Source organism: Dinoponera quadriceps, unplaced genomic scaffold (genome assembly GCF_001313825.1).
Source record: "Dinoponera quadriceps isolate SergipeBrazil2010 unplaced genomic scaffold, ASM131382v1 scaffold5021, whole genome shotgun sequence".
Classification (NCBI taxonomy): domain Eukaryota; kingdom Metazoa; phylum Arthropoda; class Insecta; order Hymenoptera; family Formicidae; genus Dinoponera; species Dinoponera quadriceps.
The window spans coordinates 446,387-465,664 of record NW_014560366.1 but is presented as its reverse complement, the minus strand read 5'-3'; the positions used below and the strand labels follow the sequence as shown (position 1 = coordinate 465,664).

The window sequence follows — 19,278 nt, the reverse complement described above, 5'->3', positions numbered from 1 at the left end:
TGGTCGACCGACTTCACCCGGCTTCAACGAGTTTAGCCGAGCTAACGTGGCTGCGACAAACACAGAGGTCGGGTTATAATAAAAAACTTCACAAATTTCGTTACGTCGATGATGCGATTGCAACATAATGCGTTGACGATTAGTTGATGCCGAACACGTAATGCGGCTGTTCAATTTCGTGATGGACGCCGCCATGTATGTTGCGTCGATTGATCGAAAAATCGACGAAATCGATTACGACGAGATCGATGAAAGGTAAGATAAAAAAATAATTGATATATTTGCAGATTTTAACGTATACTTTTGTTATTAACGAGAGGTGCCATTCAACGAGAGATTCAATTGAAATCGAACTTTCGTACAAATAAAATTTTAACGATACGGTCTTTATAAGTACACAAATATTTTCTATTATTACAATGTACATATCTATTTCGGCCTTTACTACAATGATTTTAAATGTTCTTAACTATTTAAAAATTAGCAATTTTTGTCTATATTCTACTTGAGAAGGCATTTCCTGCTTGTTTTTATCATTATTTTATTACATTGGTTTTTGCCTCTCTTATATCAGTTATATTTTTTAACTAAAATTTCAAGAAATTGAGGTATTTGATTTGATTGATAATGTACTTTGTACCTGTCACAATGTTGCATTATCTGTCGTGATCAATTTCGCTGACTTGTATTACATCGGCACGGAAAGTACAGCTACATAAAGGCGCTATGCGCAGTGTCATGGTATCAGTGGTAGCTGAACACGCGAACGCACGGTATGTATATTTATCCACGAGAGACTGCTAAAAACTTCACTTTTATTCTTTTTTTTTTTTTCTTATTTATCTTGGCAGCATGTTTGACGATTGGTAAAATTGAACGAACTCTATCGTACAGCCACATCTCGCAAGGAATCTGGCAAACTCCAAATCGTCCGAGAAGTCGACGAGCGCATAACCCCTTCGGACTGTCATTTACACGCTTAACTTTTTCGACAATTAAATCAGCAAGCGATCAAGAGTAATTGAGAAGTTTAATATCATTCCTGAATTAACGTGTGACGAGCTCCAGATTTGGTAAGTAATCGACGTAGTCGTGAAATTTCGACATTCTTTTAATATCAGCTCCCATATAGGGCATGGAAACATAATAATCAGTTTCATTTTGTAGTAGTCAATGGACTACGAGAAACAAAAAGATGAGGTCACTGCTTTGGAAAGTATCTACAATAAGGAAGAGTTTTCATATAATGAGGAGAACAACCGATTTGACTGTACTTTCAAGATATTCGTCAATCTTCCAACAACTTATCATCTGACATACAAGGATCTGAGACACGAAGTAGACTCTGTGCAGAAAGTGCAAATATCGTATTTACCACCTTTAACGTTACATGTTACACTACCAGATGATTATCCATCCATATTAGCTCCAACATTTACACTATGTTCCTCTTGGTTACGCCCATCGGCATTAGCTAAGCTATGTAAAAAGCTAGATTTGTTATGGGAGAGCAGCAAGCAGGAGATCTTATTCACATGGGTGGAATTCCTCCAGAATGAAACGCTCAAGTTCTTGAAGATAAAAGAATATTTGGATATGGATTACATGTACACATCTTATAAGAAGACATTAGAAAAACTGCAAGCTTCGCAAGCGAGTAAGGAGACTGGTGAATCCCAGAAACAATGTATCAGCGAAGTCAGTAAAGAAAGCACTGCATCAAAGAAATCGAATTCCATCGATAAGAGGGCGATTTTAGAATGTCCGGTTGGCAGAAATCCTATTCAAGTCTTGGTCGACTACAACGAGCAACGTAAACAAATAGAATTCAAAAAGAATTTTTACACTTGCAATATCTGCTTCACTGACAAATCAGGGGAGCATTGTACTCAGTTTCTGCCTTGCGCCCACACTTTCTGCAAAGATTGCATCAGAGGTTACTTCGAAGTGAGAATTAAAGAGGGAAGTGTACAGAATATTTGTTGTCCCGAGGAAAAATGCAAGTTCGAGGCTACACCTGGCCAGGTGACATTATACATGCTGCTTGTGTGAATCATCAATCATTGAAGCATTTGGTGAAATTATGTAAAACGTACTTTGGTTTTCTTACAGATAAAAGATTTGGTGAGTTCAGAATTATTTTCGAAGTATGATTCCATATTGTTAAGCGCCACACTAGACACTATGATGGACATCGTTTATTGCCCACGACGACACTGTCAATATCCAGTTACTCGCGATCTTAACGATCAAATGGCGAAATGCCCCGTTTGCCAATATGCATTCTGTATTCGTTGTAGGATGGTTTATCATGGAGTAGAACCCTGTAAAATCAGTACAGGTATGTAGCCAGTTTCCGCTAACATAAATCATTACTTTTCATAACCAAACATTCATGTTAAGGGAAAAATTCGAATTATTTTCTATATTAATTACGTTGATTGGTCGATAGCTGAGAAACAACGATTGGTGAGTGAATACCAATCTGGAAGTAACGAAAAGAAGGTTGAGATGGAGCAACGTTATGGCAAGAGACAACTCCAGATTCTAATAGAGAACGCTATGTCTGAAAATTGGATCAACGACAACAGCCATAATTGTCCTCACTGCAAGAGCGCTATTGAGGTAGGAATTCAACTTTCTCAAATAATTCACCTTTTAAAAAAGGATTCAAGAAACTTCTACCTTGAAAGAATTTTGTGCGTATATTCTTTTATTTCCATATATACCGCAATATATTTTGGCATGTGATTTCTCGCTCCTGATGTCATCAAAGAAAGATAATCATAGCCACAGGGGCTTTAAGATCATTTGAAAGCAAATTCATTTCTGTTGCAAATTTGATCGTATTGTTTACTACTAGTTAAATATCACGGTAAATCGTTTCAGAAATCGGATGGCTGTAATAAAATGACCTGTTCGCATTGTGGCACATATTTCTGTTGGCTGTGCGGTATGCGGCTCAATCCTGAGGCACCCTACTTACACTTTCGTAATCCAGAATCCAAGTGTTTCGAAATGTTGTATCGCGGTGTGATACCCGATGAACCAGACGATGACGATGACTTCGATCTTCACGCCGAGTATATGGAATACTACTATTATACGGACGACGAAGACATTTATGATGAGGATTTTGTCCTGGAATTAGATGACTGAATTAACGTCGTTAGTTTATTCGTTCGTTTCTCGAATTTACGAAACATATTCACAAAGTCGGCACTTGTTGAATATAGTAATTTTTAAACAGTTGCTGTTTACTGTAGTTAAGTGAGTACAGCTCACCTGTAACGAGCTACTCGAAAAAGTCAAGGATCATTGTAATAATTAATGTATTATAATCGACGTTGATTTGCGTGACAAGTTCGAAATGTAACTTGAAACCGAATAATTTAAAATGTAATGTTAGATCGAATAATTTATATTATTTGTACTATATATCTCAAAAATCTATACTTTTATAAGTAGTTTTATACAATTGTTTTAAATTCAATCTGGGGAATTTATCTTGCAAGCTTTGTTGCACCCGACAGAAAATCAAGTTTCAGAAATAACCAATTTTCGCAGATATACTTGCGTCTGGCTATCTTGAAATTGCTATTGTAAGAGTGAAATATACAAATTATTTTTCCAATAATACGATCATTAATCACTACCTCTGTTCGCAGCACATATAATCAATCTCTCACCTATATAAATCATTGATAAAGCACCTAAACTGCAAATATATAATCAAGATTCATGTACTATGAAATATATAAATTTACAAAGGCTAAAGACCTAGTTATTTGCAAAGTGACATTTAACATGACGAACGTGCAATTACCTTCTATGTACCGCATTTCGAACCCGGGAGTTGTCGATTAAACGCAATCGATACAGTTGAAAGTAAATTAATAACTCAACTATGGTTCAGGAAAGAGTACTGGATGGCATGTCGAATAATGACAACAAGCTTGCGTTGCAAATGGGTTTAATACTTTATTTCAACATCGGAGCCATGTCTTTTTAAGAAAGAGATCGCTGTCTTTAATATTCTTCAGCGCCCTCCTCGCCTTCGCCCTCTGCGGAATCCATTCCGACCTCCTCGTAATCTTTCTCGAGCGCAGCGAGATCCTCACGCGCCTCGGAGAATTCACCTTCCTCCATACCCTCGCCGACGTACCAGTGGACAAACGCGCGCTTGGCATACATGAGATCGAACTTGTGGTCGAGACGAGCCCAAGCCTCGGCGATGGCGGTGGTGTTGGATAACATGCAGACGGCGCGTTGAACCTTGGCGAGGTCGCCGCCAGGCACGACGGTCGGCGGCTGATAGTTGATGCCGACCTTGAAACCGGTGGGACACCAGTCGACGAATTGGATAGTCCTCTTGGTTTTGATGGTGGCGATCGCCGCGTTTACGTCCTTGGGTACGACGTCACCGCGGTACAGCATACAGCAAGCCATGTACTTGCCATGACGTGGGTCGCACTTGACCATCTGATTAGCCGGCTCGAAGCAGGCATTGGTGATCTCCGAGACGGAAAGTTGCTCGTGGTACGCTTTCTCCGCCGAGATAACAGGCGCGTAAGTGACAAGTGGGAAATGAATACGCGGGTAGGGCACCAAATTGGTCTGGAACTCGGTGAGGTCGACGTTCAGTGCGCCATCGAACCGCAGGGACGCTGTGATGGAGGAGACGATCTGGCCGATCAGACGGTTCAGGTTAGTGTAAGTCGGTCGTTCAATGTCCAGGTTGCGACGACAGATATCGTAGATGGCCTCGTTGTCAACCATGAAAGCACAGTCTGAGTGTTCCAGGGTAGTATGCGTCGTCAAGATCGAGTTGTACGGTTCAACCACAGCGGTGGAGACCTGCGGTGCGGGATAAATGGCGAACTCAAGCTTTGACTTCTTTCCGTAATCCACAGACAGACGTTCCATCAAAAGGGAGGTGAAACCAGAGCCAGTGCCACCGCCGAATGAATGGAAAATGAGGAAACCTTGCAGGCCAGTGCATTGGTCCGCGAGCTTGCGAATGCGGTCTAATACGAGATCCACGATCTCTTTGCCGATTGTATAGTGACCACGAGCATAGTTATTCGCAGCATCCTCCTTGCCAGTGATTAGCTGTTCCGGATGGAAGAGCTGGCGGTAAGTTCCAGTGCGAACCTCATCTACAAACAGTAAGAATTCATTGTATATATTTTTGCGATACATTTTGTATTATAATTAGCTTATATATAATAAAATTATAATGGAGATATAACAATGGAAATATATGGTTTATAACATCATATATATATATATATATNTATATATATATATATATATATACTTGGTATATAATATATAATTGAGATAAACTGTATACATACCAACTACAGTAGGTTCCAAATCGATAAAAACTGCTCTGGGTACATGTTTGCCAGCACCAGTCTCGCTGAAGAAAGTGTTGAAGCTGTCATCTCCACCTCCGATGCTCTTGTCGGATGGCATCTGGCCGTCCGGCTGAATTCCGTGTTCCAGGCAATACAGCTCCCAGCAGGCATTGCCAATCTGCACTCCAGCTTGTCCAACATGAATTGAGATACATTCACGCTGAAAAGAAACCACATAAACGTTAATATCGTGCCTAGCTCTCTTGTAAACGAATGACTGGTATTATTAGGGATACCGAGGGAAAGTAACATGGCGAATCTCCGAAAATAGCTCGCAAAAGGTCAACGCCTTGCGGTATTCATATAATATTCAAACAATCGACACGTATATATTGCCGAGAAATCTTCGATCGTGATAATAATTAGCACGTACAGAGAGAGAGAAGTAAAATAAATCACAAACGCGGTGTAAATTGCCGCAATGGCGGACAAGACAGAAATGACGTTATCTGAATTCAGAGAAACGGTAACCGGCCGGCGTCTGACCGTTATAAAATGGCCGACATTTCCAGCGAAGGCGATGGGCGGTGTCGCGCGACAGACCTCGCGACATACCACGGAGAATACGATATAATTCAACGACTCACCATTTTGTATCACGATTTATTCGTCGATTTCTTACAAAGAAAGAGAAAGGGTTGAAGTAACCGCACGCGAGATCGATAGTTGGCGAAAGCAAGTAATGGAGCTTCTGCTAACAACTATGCAACGCCTCGCCAAACGAACGACTAGTACGCGAGCAGGCTTGCGCGACAATTTATATACCGGCCGGAATCGACGATTCCAGGACACGCCGATAGGTCCACGGTGACCTCACGCTGCGTCACGATTGGCCCGCACTGGACCGCAGCACTCATCCCTCGCGAGAGAAGTTCTCCACGCGGTGAATGTAGTTCCAGGTCGTCGACACAATTGCATTTATTTATTTTACAATACTGTCGTTTCGCACGCCATAATTCATAATTTAGGATCATCCGAGGACGCGCGAGTAAAAGCCGTTGCCGAGCGCGTCGTAAACAACGAATCTTCCTGGAGAATCGCGCGAAAAAGCCGGTCTTCATTATTCATGTCGCTGGGCTGCGGCGAGCATGCATTTGTGCCAATTGCACCATATATGGGCCGCGTCTTTCGAGGCATGACCGAATCGTTCTCTCCGGCGTTTCTTTTTTTGGCGACACCGAGTGAACGCCCATGAATCCAAGTCCGGAGATGATCGAATTATCCCCGCTCGGTCGAGTCGTCGCCATTACCACCAGCATCATCATCATCATCAACGCATACGTCCGTATTCCGACGTTTGGAAAGCGACGTTCCATGATCTGATTCCTCTTCGCTTTGCGCGAATTTACTCCATCCTTTCTGTCGATGGTAAAATACAGTTACGTTGCTTGCATGCAACGATAATTCGGTTCACCTGAAATAACGGGACAATGGTCAGAGAATCAATACAAATATGTGTAAGACTGTTTGTGGACTGGTCATACCGGTTAATTAGAAAATGTAACGTATGCCCCGATCGATATCGGTTTCGCTTTAATCGTCAATGTCGTTCAAATAAAAATTGTAAGTAAGGTAATGGCAAGACCAGAAGACTTTTATGTTTTCAAGTAGTGCGACTCAACGAGTGGCCAGTCTTCCTTTTATTTTCAACTTATACGGCTTCACGACGAAACAAGAGACATGTAAAGCAGCGATTCGTTTGTTTTTTCAAAAATAAAAATACGCTAACTGTTTCCTCGTCCTTGACGACAAGACAGACGTATCCTCCCTCAAAGGCTTTGGTTCATATTCTGGACTCTCTTTTATTGGTAAACGTGCTTCTAAAAATGGCTTAGAATCCCATTCGATCGGCTGAGAAGCCATATTTAAGGCACTTTTATCGATAAAAGGGTGTTCAGAATATAGGCTTTTGTGATTATATTTAGAGGTTTCCCATTCACATTTGACGTACATTTTGGAGTTGGTTTCGATTATAGTCACATAACCGTCAGCCGGTTATTATCGCCGACTATTGTTGGAGATAGTTTTTCTGCAATATTTAAAGTAGAAAACCTCTTAATTTTCACCTCAGTGAAGGTAATATTGTAGATTGAAACTAAAGATATGTCATGTGATTGATTAAAATTAGCATATTAAAGGTACTCCCAAATATTTTGGTTTCAGTCGAAAGTGTTGTTCACTATTTTCCAGTGATGCATGCAAATCAATCGTAGTAATTGTTTATGCTTGATTTCCCTCATCTTAAACAAAATCGTCAATTTTAGCCGCAATAAAGTTTGAATGTCCAAGTTTTAGGTGTTAAGAAATGTTAGGTTAGATTAAATTTATATTTGAATAATTAGCGGATATCGAAAGTGAGAAAGGAAATGGTATTAATGGTGATGACTGAAATCATTAGTGTTCATATCATAATGACATCTTAATGACAAGATCACTGTTGTTAGTTCTATATAGACAATAATTGTAATGTAAACATGATTCAAAGGAAACCTAACCAAAATGCAGTCAGAAGTAAATGACATATCAGAGAGATCCTTACAAAAGGCTAAAGAACATGATAGGAATGGAAACTTTGGGAAAGCTTATGCATATTACACTATTGTTGCGGAATTATGTCCTGCGAAAAGATCAGAAATTGAAGAAACATTTACAGATATACTATGTAAGACATAGAATATTTATTACATCATCTTTTGTGTTATATGCTGCTATATATATTTTTTAATTTTCAGGTACATGGGGAATAGAACTGGCAGACAACGACAGATTATCTGATGTTGTACGCTGTTATAAGTATTCTTTAGATATCTATCCAAACAATCCTCGTATGCTCAATAATTTTGCAGCACACTTGTTAAGGTAAGATAATTTCTATTCTGAAATACATAGTATATTTAAATTTTCCAACTATTTTTATAATAAATATTATAATTATAAAGTGAAGTTAATAAGATTCTCTAGATGTTCAATCAAAAATTAGAAAATGAAAAGAGCCATTAAGAGCTAATACATGGCTGTTATAATGCAATATTATAAAATATTAGTGTCAAAATATTTTTAATATCAGTATGTTATAAAATTTCGTTACAATGTTTAATCATAAATTCCAACACTTTAGTCCTTGCTTCAACCATCTTTAACAGGGAGCGCAAACTTTTCATTTTTTAATTTTTCTTGTAATTGTGTTACTTTTCATCTAAAAACTTAGAGAATATCATATATGTTGTTAAAGGACTAACGATTCCATAAGAGCGATAGAATATTTAAGAAGAGCTTTGAAAGTCGATCCTAACTTTCTACCAGCAGAACGAAACTTACAAAATGCGTACAGTATGGCAGTGGACAGGTGGCATTTTCCAATGCTCAATGACAAGCACAGAAATAATGCTTTTGAACAGGCCATACGTAAAAGAATCCATCAAGGATACAATACAGTATTGGATGTAGGAGCTGGTACAGGACTTTTGAGTCTATATGCAAAAAATGCAGGAGCTACAAAGATTTATGCATGTGAATGTTCCGAAGCAATGACGCGAATCGCAAAAGAAGTATTCGCATCTAATAATGCATCGGACATAAAATTAATACCAAAGCTGTCGTTCGATCTTAAAGTACCTACAGACATTCCAGAAAGGTTCGTTGCGACAAAATACATATATTTCATTAACATAATGCATTAATCGACATTAAAGTATGTACATATACCTGTATAATTCTAGAGTACAATTAATAGTGACTGAAACGTTTGATGCCGGCTTGTTCGGGGAGCTTGTAGTACCGTCTTTGATTAACGTGCACATGAATATTTTAGATTTATATGGTATGATAATACCTATGGGCGCGACGGTTTATACAGCAGCCATCGAATGCGAATATATTAGATACAGATCGTCAGTGATTTTTGAGAAAGTGAAAGATATTTGCCTTTTGAATTTCGACAATGTGTCCGTATTGCCGGACGACGATTATTATGAGGCGGAGAATCTGCAAAATGTTCAAATTACATATATTACAGAGCCGCAAAAGCTCTTCCACGTAAATTTCAACGAATTGCAAGAACTGCGAAAATTTCACAAGGACGGGATAAAGCAGTTGTTGCGAGCGAAATGTAAATGCAATGGCATCATAGATGGTCTTGTCACTTGGTTCAAGTTACACCTCGACGAGGAAATTACGTTGGATTCCTCTGATAGGAAATCCTGTTGGGACCTCGCTGTTTTTCCGACGTTACACACCGCGTGCCATGAAGGTGATGTCGTAACAATAAAAGCGGAGATTTTGATGAGTAAATTGAAGTGTTCTTGTAATATGAGCAACGCAGAACTTAACGTAACGGCTTGTAAATCCTTGTACCATCTACCAAAAGAGGTCATTGTCTTCCTGAATGATTTGGATTACGTGAAATTACTTACCGAGATCGGTAGATCTCATAAGAATAGAAACATAAAGTATATTTTAGATATTTCGCCTTTTCCGATTTATGGTTTAACGATCTTGAAGGAATGTAAAGATAGTGAGCTTTTGTACTACAAAACTGATAATCCAACACTTCGTTCTCTGGTTGAGAACGTGGCCCGAAATAACAAGCTACAGGGGAAAGTACGTACGATATCAAACTACGATGAGATTCCATGCCACTTAGATTCTATATTCGTTCATAACTTTGATATTAAAGGTGAATTGCGAGATAGCCGTCATGAAATCTTAAGGTAAATATTTTATATACTATCTACGCACACACATATTGTATGTACTTTCTACAACTGTATGTATTAAAAATATTACATCAATCCTATGTTTCAGATGTCTTCTAAAGCCGGAGAGCCCGTTATTGCCGGACAAAATTTTTCTTATGGGACAGTTGGTGTACTCGGAAGATTTGCCAAATATGTCTTATGTACAAGATGTAAATCTTAAAACATCTGGTTTATTCAACTTTTATACTGAAATGGTATATTGATGCGATTTTAATACATAATTTTCTATCATATAACTTATATGTATATAGACGCGAGAAAGTATCGAATTGCTAAAAATAAAATTATAAATGTTATAACGAATAACATAATATATATATAAATATATATATATATATAATATATATATAAAATATATTTTTATTTATAGAGTTCGAATAACGAAGACTGTCCACATACATATAATAATAGAGGAAATACAAGTACAAATTACATAATCGCAGAACACATTAACAAATACAAGGTACAAAATATAACTCAACTAGAATTTCACATTAAAGTAAAACTCGATCAGCTGAATTTCATTTCCATTCATTCTATTACAGATCAATCAAATATTCGATTTGAATTCGAACTTATATTCATGTGAAATCTTGTCTGAACCACAAATATTGGCAGAGATAAACGAAACGGAAACTACTGAAACAGTTGTGAACTTTGGAAAAATAAGTAGTGCGAAAAAGGAAACTTTACCGAATGCCTTAATATGTTGGTACAAAATTCAGCTTGGTCCGGATCATATATATGACACAAAAAAGAATGACTCCTTTATGAATCATACTGCGGTCGTTTTTGAAGATGATTTCCGAGATATTATATTGGGAGATCAAGAAGTGAAAATTAAAGTCCACCATATGAAAGGTTTGGTAAAAATCGCAGTACTACATTTGTAAAAATCTACAAAATATAAACTATTTTACAATTTTGTACACAATTCTTCATTAAACTTGACTTTTATAGAAAAAAAACATACTTTTTTTATGTAAATAAATCTTACGTAACTATTTTTTATGTAACGACATGCCGCATATTTTATTATTAATAATCAACCACCTTTGTAAACGTTTCCCATGTAGAAATACCACAACCTAAGTTATATCATTAATACATTAATTATATTTTGTTAAGTAACAATCTTTCAGTTTGAACCTTTTATCACGTCCTACTAAGTTGGTTTGAAGATAGATAACAACTAAACTTAGTAGAGTTCTCATTATTTATAACTTACTAGTGTTCTCATTAAGCAATATTTTGCATATAAATGGCGCGACTTTTTCAGGATAATTATTATGAACATCATGATTTCCTCTCACATAAAATATTTCAGATAAACTTTTGGGATTTATTGATTTTATTGCTGTTTTAAATATTTGAGGAAAACGGTCTATCGCACCAGAAGATGCAACTACGACATACAACGGAACTGAAAGATTACGAAGGATACTGTACGATTGCTCTAAACTTAATAATGAAGTTATAGTCATTCTTAAACGTACATCTCTAGTATATTTATATTTTCCATCTACTTTTGTGACAAAATGCTCAAACAAAGCTTCTGCGGCATCTGAATTTAAGGCTGCGAACCGCAAATTCTTCAGAGCATATAATGCTTCTTCTTTGGTGTATAAATTGTTTGCATTCTGGTTTTGTCTTAGTAACATAAATTTTTCTTTGAAACTTTTTATAAAATCATCATCTGTTGTGCTAACTATTGGGATGAGTCCATCAAGAGCAATTATTTTTTCAATTCTATGAGGTCGATTAATGCTAAAAAATATACCGAGTTGCGCACCCATACTATGCCCTATAAAAATACATGTTTTCCATTGTAACGCTTCTAGAATATAGTATATTGTATCTATATAAGTCACAAATTCGACCATCATCCAGGATGGAAAACGTGATGAATACCCATGACCAGGTAAGTCTACACATACATAATAATGTGTATCCATTGGTAAATACTTTAACAATCTAGTGAATGCACCCATATTGTCCATCAAACCATGCACCATTAAGACAAACTTTCCTGTGGATGAGCCATATGTTTTTGCAGCAATATGACCCCAAGGCACAGTGAGTTTTAGCTCTGTGGATTTTTGTTCCATTCTCACTTTTATGGTATATGTTTTATTCAATGATGTGCAATAACTTCAGCTACTGAAACAATTATATTTAAGAAACATTTGTAGTGTATTTTGTTTCTTATGAACATTTAAAATCTTATAAAATCATAGTACTGTCAATATAATTAACTCTTCATAAATACACAAGTTTTATATCGCTTATGAAGAATATTTATTGTAGTTAATTTTGGCAATTTCACTTTTTTATTTTTATCTTAATCATTAATCATTAATTTTTGTTTTAATCATTAACACGTGAATTTTTGTGCTTCATCGCCTACGCTTCATTACCGTTATGACAAAATTTTCACTTCAACACAAGCATGTTATAAAATTTTGTGTATATTAAATAAAATAATATCCACCCTATCTCTCTCTAACTGATAATAAAACGTCATTCTACTTACGGAGAAACAAGCTGACACACTTCGTATTGTACCGCGTATTATTCGTCAAGTTTTCTCCTTTCTTTTTTCCAGGTGTTTGTTATGGTGTTATTGAAATTCCGTTTTCCGCACGTCTGATTTCCACGATTATAGTTTCTCTTGTCCTTTTCCTTACACGTATATTGAAGTTACTTATTATGTAAAGGAAAAAGCAAAGTTTATCTGACGACCGCTCGAAACGGAGTGACTGTTTCAAACCAAGTATTGCGATACATTTAAAAATAGTTTTACTTAACATATTAATGGTTTTTACGAACAAGAAAAACTTGATATTTTAAACATGAATAACTAACTAATTGGAAGTGATAACATTTATTACCTAAAATGGAAAATTCAATGATAGTTTCTGTGACGTAAGAATCGGTAAAAAAAAAAATTATCACTATGAAAAAAGTTTATTGAATAATTTTATGATGTGCCGTTATCAATAATAGGGTTCCTAATTTCTTAATTCCACCTGACTCGGCGTTCCACTAATCACTAATATTGCCCACTATAGAATACGTAACTTGAACTATAGATAGTAATGCAAAAATACTGCCAAGTCAGGTTGAGTCAGCAAATTAGAAACAATACAAGTATATTTATTCATAATGGCAGACCATAAAATGTGACTTAAACAATTATTTTCCCGTAGTAACTCATTTGTCACAAGATCATCATTATTAATAAGATTGTTGAAAATAAGTTTTAAAGAAAGATAAAATTGAAATTTAATAGTTGCATTTGCACAAATAGTTTTTCTGTACGGATTATAACTAATGTAACTATAATGATTATAACTAATGTAACTATAATAAACTAATAAAGTTTAGAAATCTTCAATACTACAGCAGTGACTTCTTATCGAGGTTTTATTAAAAATACATATCTTATATACTTCGAAAGATAAACATTTTTTTTATTAGAACGATACTTTGTGACATGTTTTAAAGAAAAGTTGAAAAAGATCATATAGCATACTTTTATATCGAGGATTTAACAAAAGCATTTCATATTAAAATATTTTAGCGGTCTACGTCACGATAAATTTGAAAAGAGGCTGATAAAACAGATTTGTCGATAAGTTATGTCGAGTTTCCCACATCGACAATGTATTAAACATAGATTGTCGCGACATTACCGACCGTCCAGATTGGCAAGTAGCGTTCGCTTCGTCCTCTCGCAAGTGCGTACACCGTGGTCGGCGCGTGCAATAGTAAAATGGCTGCCGGGAAACGTCAATACATTTTATATTAATAAGAGCCTACCTTTGTAAATAATCGCGGTGCGGGGAGACATCGCGCTTTGAGGACGCATGCCGTTCAATTGACGAGCCGGGGTGTCCTCGCGATCGCGTGTATGAGAGTGTACGTGTCGTCGGGATGGCGGAATTCGTGCGCGGTGGGCCCAGCGTGTCCAACAATGCCAAGGTACGTGCGAAAGGCATTATTCATCCTCCGGCCGTAGTTTTCTTTGTCGCGCGACGTCGGCGATCGCACCGGCGAGGATTTTCTCGCCACCCTCATTTACTTGTTCCGCTTCCCTTATCATTTTATCCGCGCGCGTTGTTGTATTTACGACTTATCTCGCGGTGGTATGTATCGTTATCGCTGTCGGCCGGCGATACTCCCAATTCCTCGATTAAAAACCATGGCGCGGCGACAATGAGAGAGATGCGTAGCGCGCCCGATTTGTTTGTTTTAAAATTACGCGCTGGCGGCGTAATTCTAAAATTACGCCGGTGAGAGGAGACTGGCTTTGACGTCTGTCAAAGTGAGTCGAATCGCTGACAGCTAAGATGCAGAGATAAACATAAAGCGAATGAGATCCGTTTCATTGGATGAATGAATTTTTAGATGGATCATAATAGCAAAGGCGGATCTCCCAGTACAGGAAGCGAGGATGGCGGTCAGAATGAATCGTTAAATGCCGAGAATGAATTCGATCCTTTTCTTGAAAACATACCGGACGATATACAGGATACTGAAGAACCTGATGGCGCAAATGCTACTCTGTTAACGGCACCGCCAGAAAATCAGTGAGACTGAGAACATAGTCTATTCATTTTCTACACGCAAAGATATATTTCTAAAAATAAAATCTAATTTTAGGGCAAAACACAGACATATATGTATACGTACATAAGTTATTATTACAGAGTTGAGTGTATTTATGACTGGAAGGATGTGATCTTTTGCAGGTGGTATCATGGTAGATTAGATAGATTTACAGCAGAGGAAAGACTGTGGGATGCGAGTAAAATGGGTAGTTATCTGGTCCGTGAGAGTGATAGGAAGCCTGGGAGTTATGTCCTATCTTACTTAGGAAGGACTGGAATAAACCATTTTCGAATTACAGCTGTCTGTGGAGATTATTATATTGGTAGGAACTGAGATGTTGAAATTAAGCGTCCTTGGATTACATATGAGACATTGAAAATAATATATTTCAATTTTTATATATAATGTTTAACTGAGCTTGGATCTGCAAAACATGATTTATAATTTTTACAGATTAAATGACACAGATAAAACTTTCTATATTTATATGATTATCTCATAGAAATTTGATAAATAAAAATCTAATCTAAAACAATGTTTTAGGCGGTCGCCAATTTAACAGCCTATCAGATCTGGTCGCATATTATACTCACTGTTCTGATCTGCTAAAGAGAGAAAGACTTATACACCCAACACCACCACCCGAACCAGTGAACGACAAGAAACGAATTGTCGCGATATTGCCATATACGAAAATGCCAGATACCGACGAGCTGAGCTTTCAGAAAGGAGATATATTTTTTGTGCACAATGACATGGGTGATGGATGGTTGTGGGTAACTGCTCATAGAACTGGCGAACAGGGTTTAATATTTCGGGAATTGGTGGAGGATCTCGATGACTCAATAGATCCTAACACAGTGTTTTCCTGGTTCCATCCCAATGTCACCAAAAGCGAAGCGGTGGACATGTTGGTGAAGGCAGGACCTGGAAGTTTCCTAGTAAGCGATCCCAATAGGTTTCATTCGAAATTGCGTCTTTTACTTGACTTTTGCGAATTCATTATTAATATCGTCATTCAATAGGTCAGACCATCGGACAATAGTCCGGGAGATTACTCACTTTTTTTCCACATAAACAATCAGATACAAAGATTCCGAATTGAGAAAAAAGGAGTGCGATACCTCATGGGAGGTAGAACGTTCGAGTGTCTCGATGCTGTAATTAACAGGTATATATTTCCGGTTGTCTTAATTTCGCACGAAACGACGCATTTGACCGTTGCAACCATTTCACTCCGTCTCTATTACACCGCAGATATCGAAAGGAACAAATCGTGGAGGGGCATACTTTGGTTCAAGCAATGGTGACCGAACCCGACGGTAGTGTCCGAGTTAACAGAGAGGTTCAACATGCCGAGAAAATCTACGCGACTCTGCGAGAATGTCGAGAGCAATCGGGAGCGAAGAAGAACAAAGGGATTAAAATGCAGGGCTACCTGGAAAAGAAATCCGAGAAGAATAAAAAGTGGAAAGCGTTGTACTTTGTGTTGCTGGTAGATGCTACTGACACGCATCTCTACCTGTACGACAATCCCAAAAGAACCAAGCCAAAAGGTCTCATCGACTTAAGCTGCGCTTACTTATACCAGGTGAGAGATAAGAACATTCCCCAACAATACGTTCAACGGGACGTCATACATTAACATATCGAAACGCTAATGAATAACATAAAAAAGTATGTAACTGTTAAAATAACATGCATGCGCGCGTGATGATGCCGCGACGGCGAATTTGAGGTAAATAAGCGCGGAATAAGTCATCGAAGCTGTCTTTTTAGGTCCACGAAAGTGTGTTTGATAGGCCTCATTGTTTCCAATTAGTCGAACGTGCTTTACCGTGTCTGGCCACTATAACTTATCTGGCTGCTCCCACTTCTGAGAACGCATTAGATTGGATTAACGCCTTGAAACCATTGTGTGTGTCACAACTCACTCGTGCCCCGAAAGTCGCTCGCCTCCGTGAATTACGTTCGTTGCACCTGCATATCTTAGACGCCCATAGGCTTCCGTACAAGCTAGTTCCGAATCCATTCATTATAGTGGCTCTAAACAATGTTAAAGTCGCTCGCACGAAGGTTAAAACCGGATTACATCCGCTCTGGGATGAGGAATTCATTCTAGAGTACGTATTCTAATCATGTATGTAGAAAGTAGCCACCACCGTATACATTTTTTACTAACTATTTCGTGAATTCGTTCAACAGAGACGTACCGCCGGACGTTATGTCTTTTTCGCTGACTCTGTATAACAAGGGTAAACGCAGCAAGGACACAGAAGTCGCGGAATTGACGGTCGAGCTGGCGAGCTTGACTAACGGGGAAGAAATGGACGAGTGGTATCCGTTATCAGGTGTTACGCCTATCGGTGAATGGGGAGCGTTACGTTTACGTTTGCGGTAAAGATTCGATTTTTTCGGAGATATTTGTGCACTAAGAGATATTTCTTATTCGAGAAAATGCATTCACAGATACAGACACGATTTAGCTATGCCTCCTGAAGAGTACAGCCCTCTTCAGCAGTTATTGCTGGATCCGGAATTACATGTTGTCAAGGCTTTAGCGGATGTATGTCATTTAGACAGAGTACCTTTGGCAAATAGTCTTCTTAGAATATTTAGGTACACATTATTTTCTGCTGCTAATTACAAATTATTTTATACATATACATACATTGATTTTGACATCAACGATCTTTTAGGCATGAAAGGAAAGAGGCGGATCTTCTACGATCATTGAATCAAGCTGAAGTAAGTTATAATTTGGTTCGGATAATATATTAATTATAGAATTATAATAATCAACTGCATCTCTCTTATTCAGGTTGAGAAAGAAGATGAGACACCAACATTGTTTAGAGCTGCAAGTCTTACTACTACCTTAATGGACTTATACATGAAGTCCGTATGTACTTCGTTTTTAAAAGCTGCTTTGCGTGATACGATTGTGAAACTAATTGAAAGTAAACAGAGCTGCGAATTGAATCCGACGAAGATGGATTCCCCGGAAGATGCGTGTAGTAACGCGGAATTCTTACTACAAGTACGTTATTTTCTTTGCGGTGTTTTCAATTAGGCGATAATTGGAGATGTTATACGTGCGTCTTGTTGCTTTTAGGTATTGGATGAAGTTACATTGAGTATTTTTACGAGCCCGGACGCTTGTCCAAAGACTCTCAGATACATTTGCGGATGCTTGCAAAGAGCAGTCGTTGCTAAGTGGCCACATGAAAGACTAGTCAGAACTCGGGTTGTCAGTGGATTTATATTTCTACGTCTCCTCTGCCCTGCCATATTAAACCCTAGGTCGTTTAATCTAATAGCTGAGCCGCCACCACCAGGTGCTGCGAGGTATGTAAATTCATATATCAATTAGACGCGTGCAAATGCGGGATTAATCTGCTTTTGAATACCTCTCCAATCTGTTACCCTCCGCAAATGGTTTATATTACTCGTAGATCGTTAGTCATGGTGGCGAAATGTCTGCAAAATTTGGCTAATTTAGTGGAATTTGGTGGAAAGGAACCGTACATGGAAGTCGTGAATCCATTTATACTCAAAAATAAGGAACGAATGGTGGTGTTCCTTGACCAGCTGTCTGTAAGTTTAATTCATGTTCATTTTAATTCTATGTATTTCCAGATCCATGGGTGATATCCTATAATTTTAAATGAAATTATAAAGATTTATTTTTTAATAAATGTTAATTTATAATTTTAATTGAAATCTTTTAATCATACGATTAAACAGAATGTCGCTGAAAAACCAGAATCAGAAGGTACAGATCCAAGAACCAAAAGCACTTATGTATCCGATACCGCAAGAGACTTAGCAACATTACATCACATTTGCGTCTCACATTTGAAGGAACTTCAGGTTTTGTCAAAGACACAGGTATGGTTATAAATCCTTAACTTGTAATTATCTAGATGAAGAGATCGTTTAAAAAGTACACACAAATAAAAATTACATTCCGTTTACTCGTAGTCGACGATTAAACAACTGGTAACGGTGACTGAAATGCTGAGCAAACACAAGCAGAAATATATGGAGATGATACGGTAGTGCTAGAGCCATCAGCCATGAACAATGCCAAATACAATAAAACAATTTATAAGATTCACGATGACGGATAACATATATAGTAGTATTTAATTATTATAATTAAGTAATTATAAACGTACAGACTGACGTGCCATATATATTACTGTATACACTCAAGCCTACATTTACTATTTCGTATGTAATTAGAAGTTAGTTTATATATATAAATATATATAGTAACAGTAACACATGACAGTGATATAGTTACATACAGAATCATATAGGCGTATAACAGTTTTATATTTACTTAGGTGCTCGAAAATAAATGCAACTTCAATCGAAATATCTAAGTTTCTGTGATTTTAGTCCTACTGTTCCAAATATAGATTTAGAAAGTCGGGCTATTTAATCAAATTGCGCTATAAAATATTTTAGAATTGAAC

The 19,278-nt window shown here is 37.5% G+C and overlaps 5 protein-coding genes across 10 annotated transcripts; 3 read left to right on the top strand and 2 right to left on the bottom strand.

Annotated features, from left to right (window-relative positions):
- Nucleotides 1-163: 163 nt before the first annotated feature.
- On the top strand, nucleotides 164-3,749 carry LOC106750766 (E3 ubiquitin-protein ligase RNF14-like). 3 transcript variants are annotated; one of them, XM_014631320.1, is made up of 7 exons: nucleotides 164-255; nucleotides 601-773; nucleotides 895-1,073; nucleotides 1,171-2,025; nucleotides 2,113-2,341; nucleotides 2,453-2,625; nucleotides 2,890-3,749. In XM_014631320.1, the coding sequence occupies exons 4-7, from the start codon at nucleotides 1,174-1,176 to the stop codon at nucleotides 3,157-3,159; spliced, it is 1,524 nt and encodes a 507-aa protein (XP_014486806.1). In that variant the 5' UTR covers nucleotides 164-255; nucleotides 601-773; nucleotides 895-1,073; nucleotides 1,171-1,173; the 3' UTR covers nucleotides 3,160-3,749. The 3 variants fall into 3 exon arrangements, with proteins under 3 accessions (XP_014486806.1, XP_014486804.1, XP_014486805.1); XM_014631318.1 differs by having other exon boundaries at nucleotides 1,168-2,025; XM_014631319.1 differs by having other exon boundaries at nucleotides 852-1,073; nucleotides 1,168-2,025.
- Nucleotides 3,750-3,956: 207 nt separating this feature from the next.
- LOC106750768 (tubulin alpha-1 chain-like) lies at nucleotides 3,957-6,165 on the bottom strand. The gene is made up of 3 exons (XM_014631321.1): nucleotides 6,011-6,165; nucleotides 5,361-5,583; nucleotides 3,957-5,159 (listed from the first exon to the last, which is right to left on the bottom strand). The coding sequence occupies exons 1-3, from the start codon at nucleotides 6,011-6,013 to the stop codon at nucleotides 4,030-4,032; spliced, it is 1,356 nt and encodes a 451-aa protein (XP_014486807.1). The 5' UTR covers nucleotides 6,014-6,165; the 3' UTR covers nucleotides 3,957-4,029.
- A 491-nt stretch (nucleotides 6,166-6,656) lies between these two features.
- LOC106750763 (putative protein arginine N-methyltransferase 9) lies at nucleotides 6,657-11,349 on the top strand. 3 transcript variants are annotated; one of them, XM_014631313.1, is made up of 8 exons: nucleotides 6,657-6,791; nucleotides 7,909-8,085; nucleotides 8,156-8,282; nucleotides 8,656-9,057; nucleotides 9,143-10,132; nucleotides 10,227-10,374; nucleotides 10,551-10,643; nucleotides 10,726-11,349. In XM_014631313.1, the coding sequence occupies exons 2-8, from the start codon at nucleotides 7,923-7,925 to the stop codon at nucleotides 11,071-11,073; spliced, it is 2,271 nt and encodes a 756-aa protein (XP_014486799.1). In that variant the 5' UTR covers nucleotides 6,657-6,791; nucleotides 7,909-7,922; the 3' UTR covers nucleotides 11,074-11,349. The 3 variants fall into 3 exon arrangements, with proteins under 3 accessions (XP_014486799.1, XP_014486798.1, XP_014486801.1); XM_014631312.1 differs by lacking the exon at nucleotides 6,657-6,791 and adding an exon at nucleotides 6,800-7,499; XM_014631315.1 differs by lacking the exons at nucleotides 6,657-6,791; nucleotides 7,909-8,085 and having other exon boundaries at nucleotides 8,219-8,282; nucleotides 8,730-9,057.
- A 25-nt stretch (nucleotides 11,350-11,374) lies between these two features.
- Nucleotides 11,375-13,237, bottom strand: LOC106750771 (serine hydrolase-like protein). 2 transcript variants are annotated; one of them, XM_014631329.1, is made up of 3 exons: nucleotides 13,072-13,237; nucleotides 12,714-12,883; nucleotides 11,375-12,340 (listed from the first exon to the last, which is right to left on the bottom strand). In XM_014631329.1, the coding sequence occupies exon 3, from the start codon at nucleotides 12,286-12,288 to the stop codon at nucleotides 11,398-11,400; it is 891 nt and encodes a 296-aa protein (XP_014486815.1). In that variant the 5' UTR covers nucleotides 12,289-12,340; nucleotides 12,714-12,883; nucleotides 13,072-13,237; the 3' UTR covers nucleotides 11,375-11,397. The 2 variants fall into 2 exon arrangements, with proteins under 2 accessions (XP_014486815.1, XP_014486816.1); XM_014631330.1 differs by lacking the exon at nucleotides 13,072-13,237 and having other exon boundaries at nucleotides 11,375-12,337; nucleotides 12,714-12,935.
- A 680-nt stretch (nucleotides 13,238-13,917) lies between these two features.
- On the top strand, nucleotides 13,918-19,029 carry LOC106750797 (ras GTPase-activating protein 1). The gene is made up of 15 exons (XM_014631379.1): nucleotides 13,918-14,164; nucleotides 14,591-14,772; nucleotides 14,935-15,116; nucleotides 15,338-15,735; nucleotides 15,820-15,965; nucleotides 16,052-16,385; nucleotides 16,574-16,917; nucleotides 17,000-17,191; nucleotides 17,264-17,413; nucleotides 17,494-17,542; nucleotides 17,616-17,834; nucleotides 17,910-18,142; nucleotides 18,250-18,391; nucleotides 18,542-18,685; nucleotides 18,779-19,029. The coding sequence occupies exons 1-15, from the start codon at nucleotides 14,117-14,119 to the stop codon at nucleotides 18,854-18,856; spliced, it is 2,841 nt and encodes a 946-aa protein (XP_014486865.1). The 5' UTR covers nucleotides 13,918-14,116; the 3' UTR covers nucleotides 18,857-19,029.
- The last annotated feature ends 249 nt before the right edge of the window (nucleotides 19,030-19,278 follow it).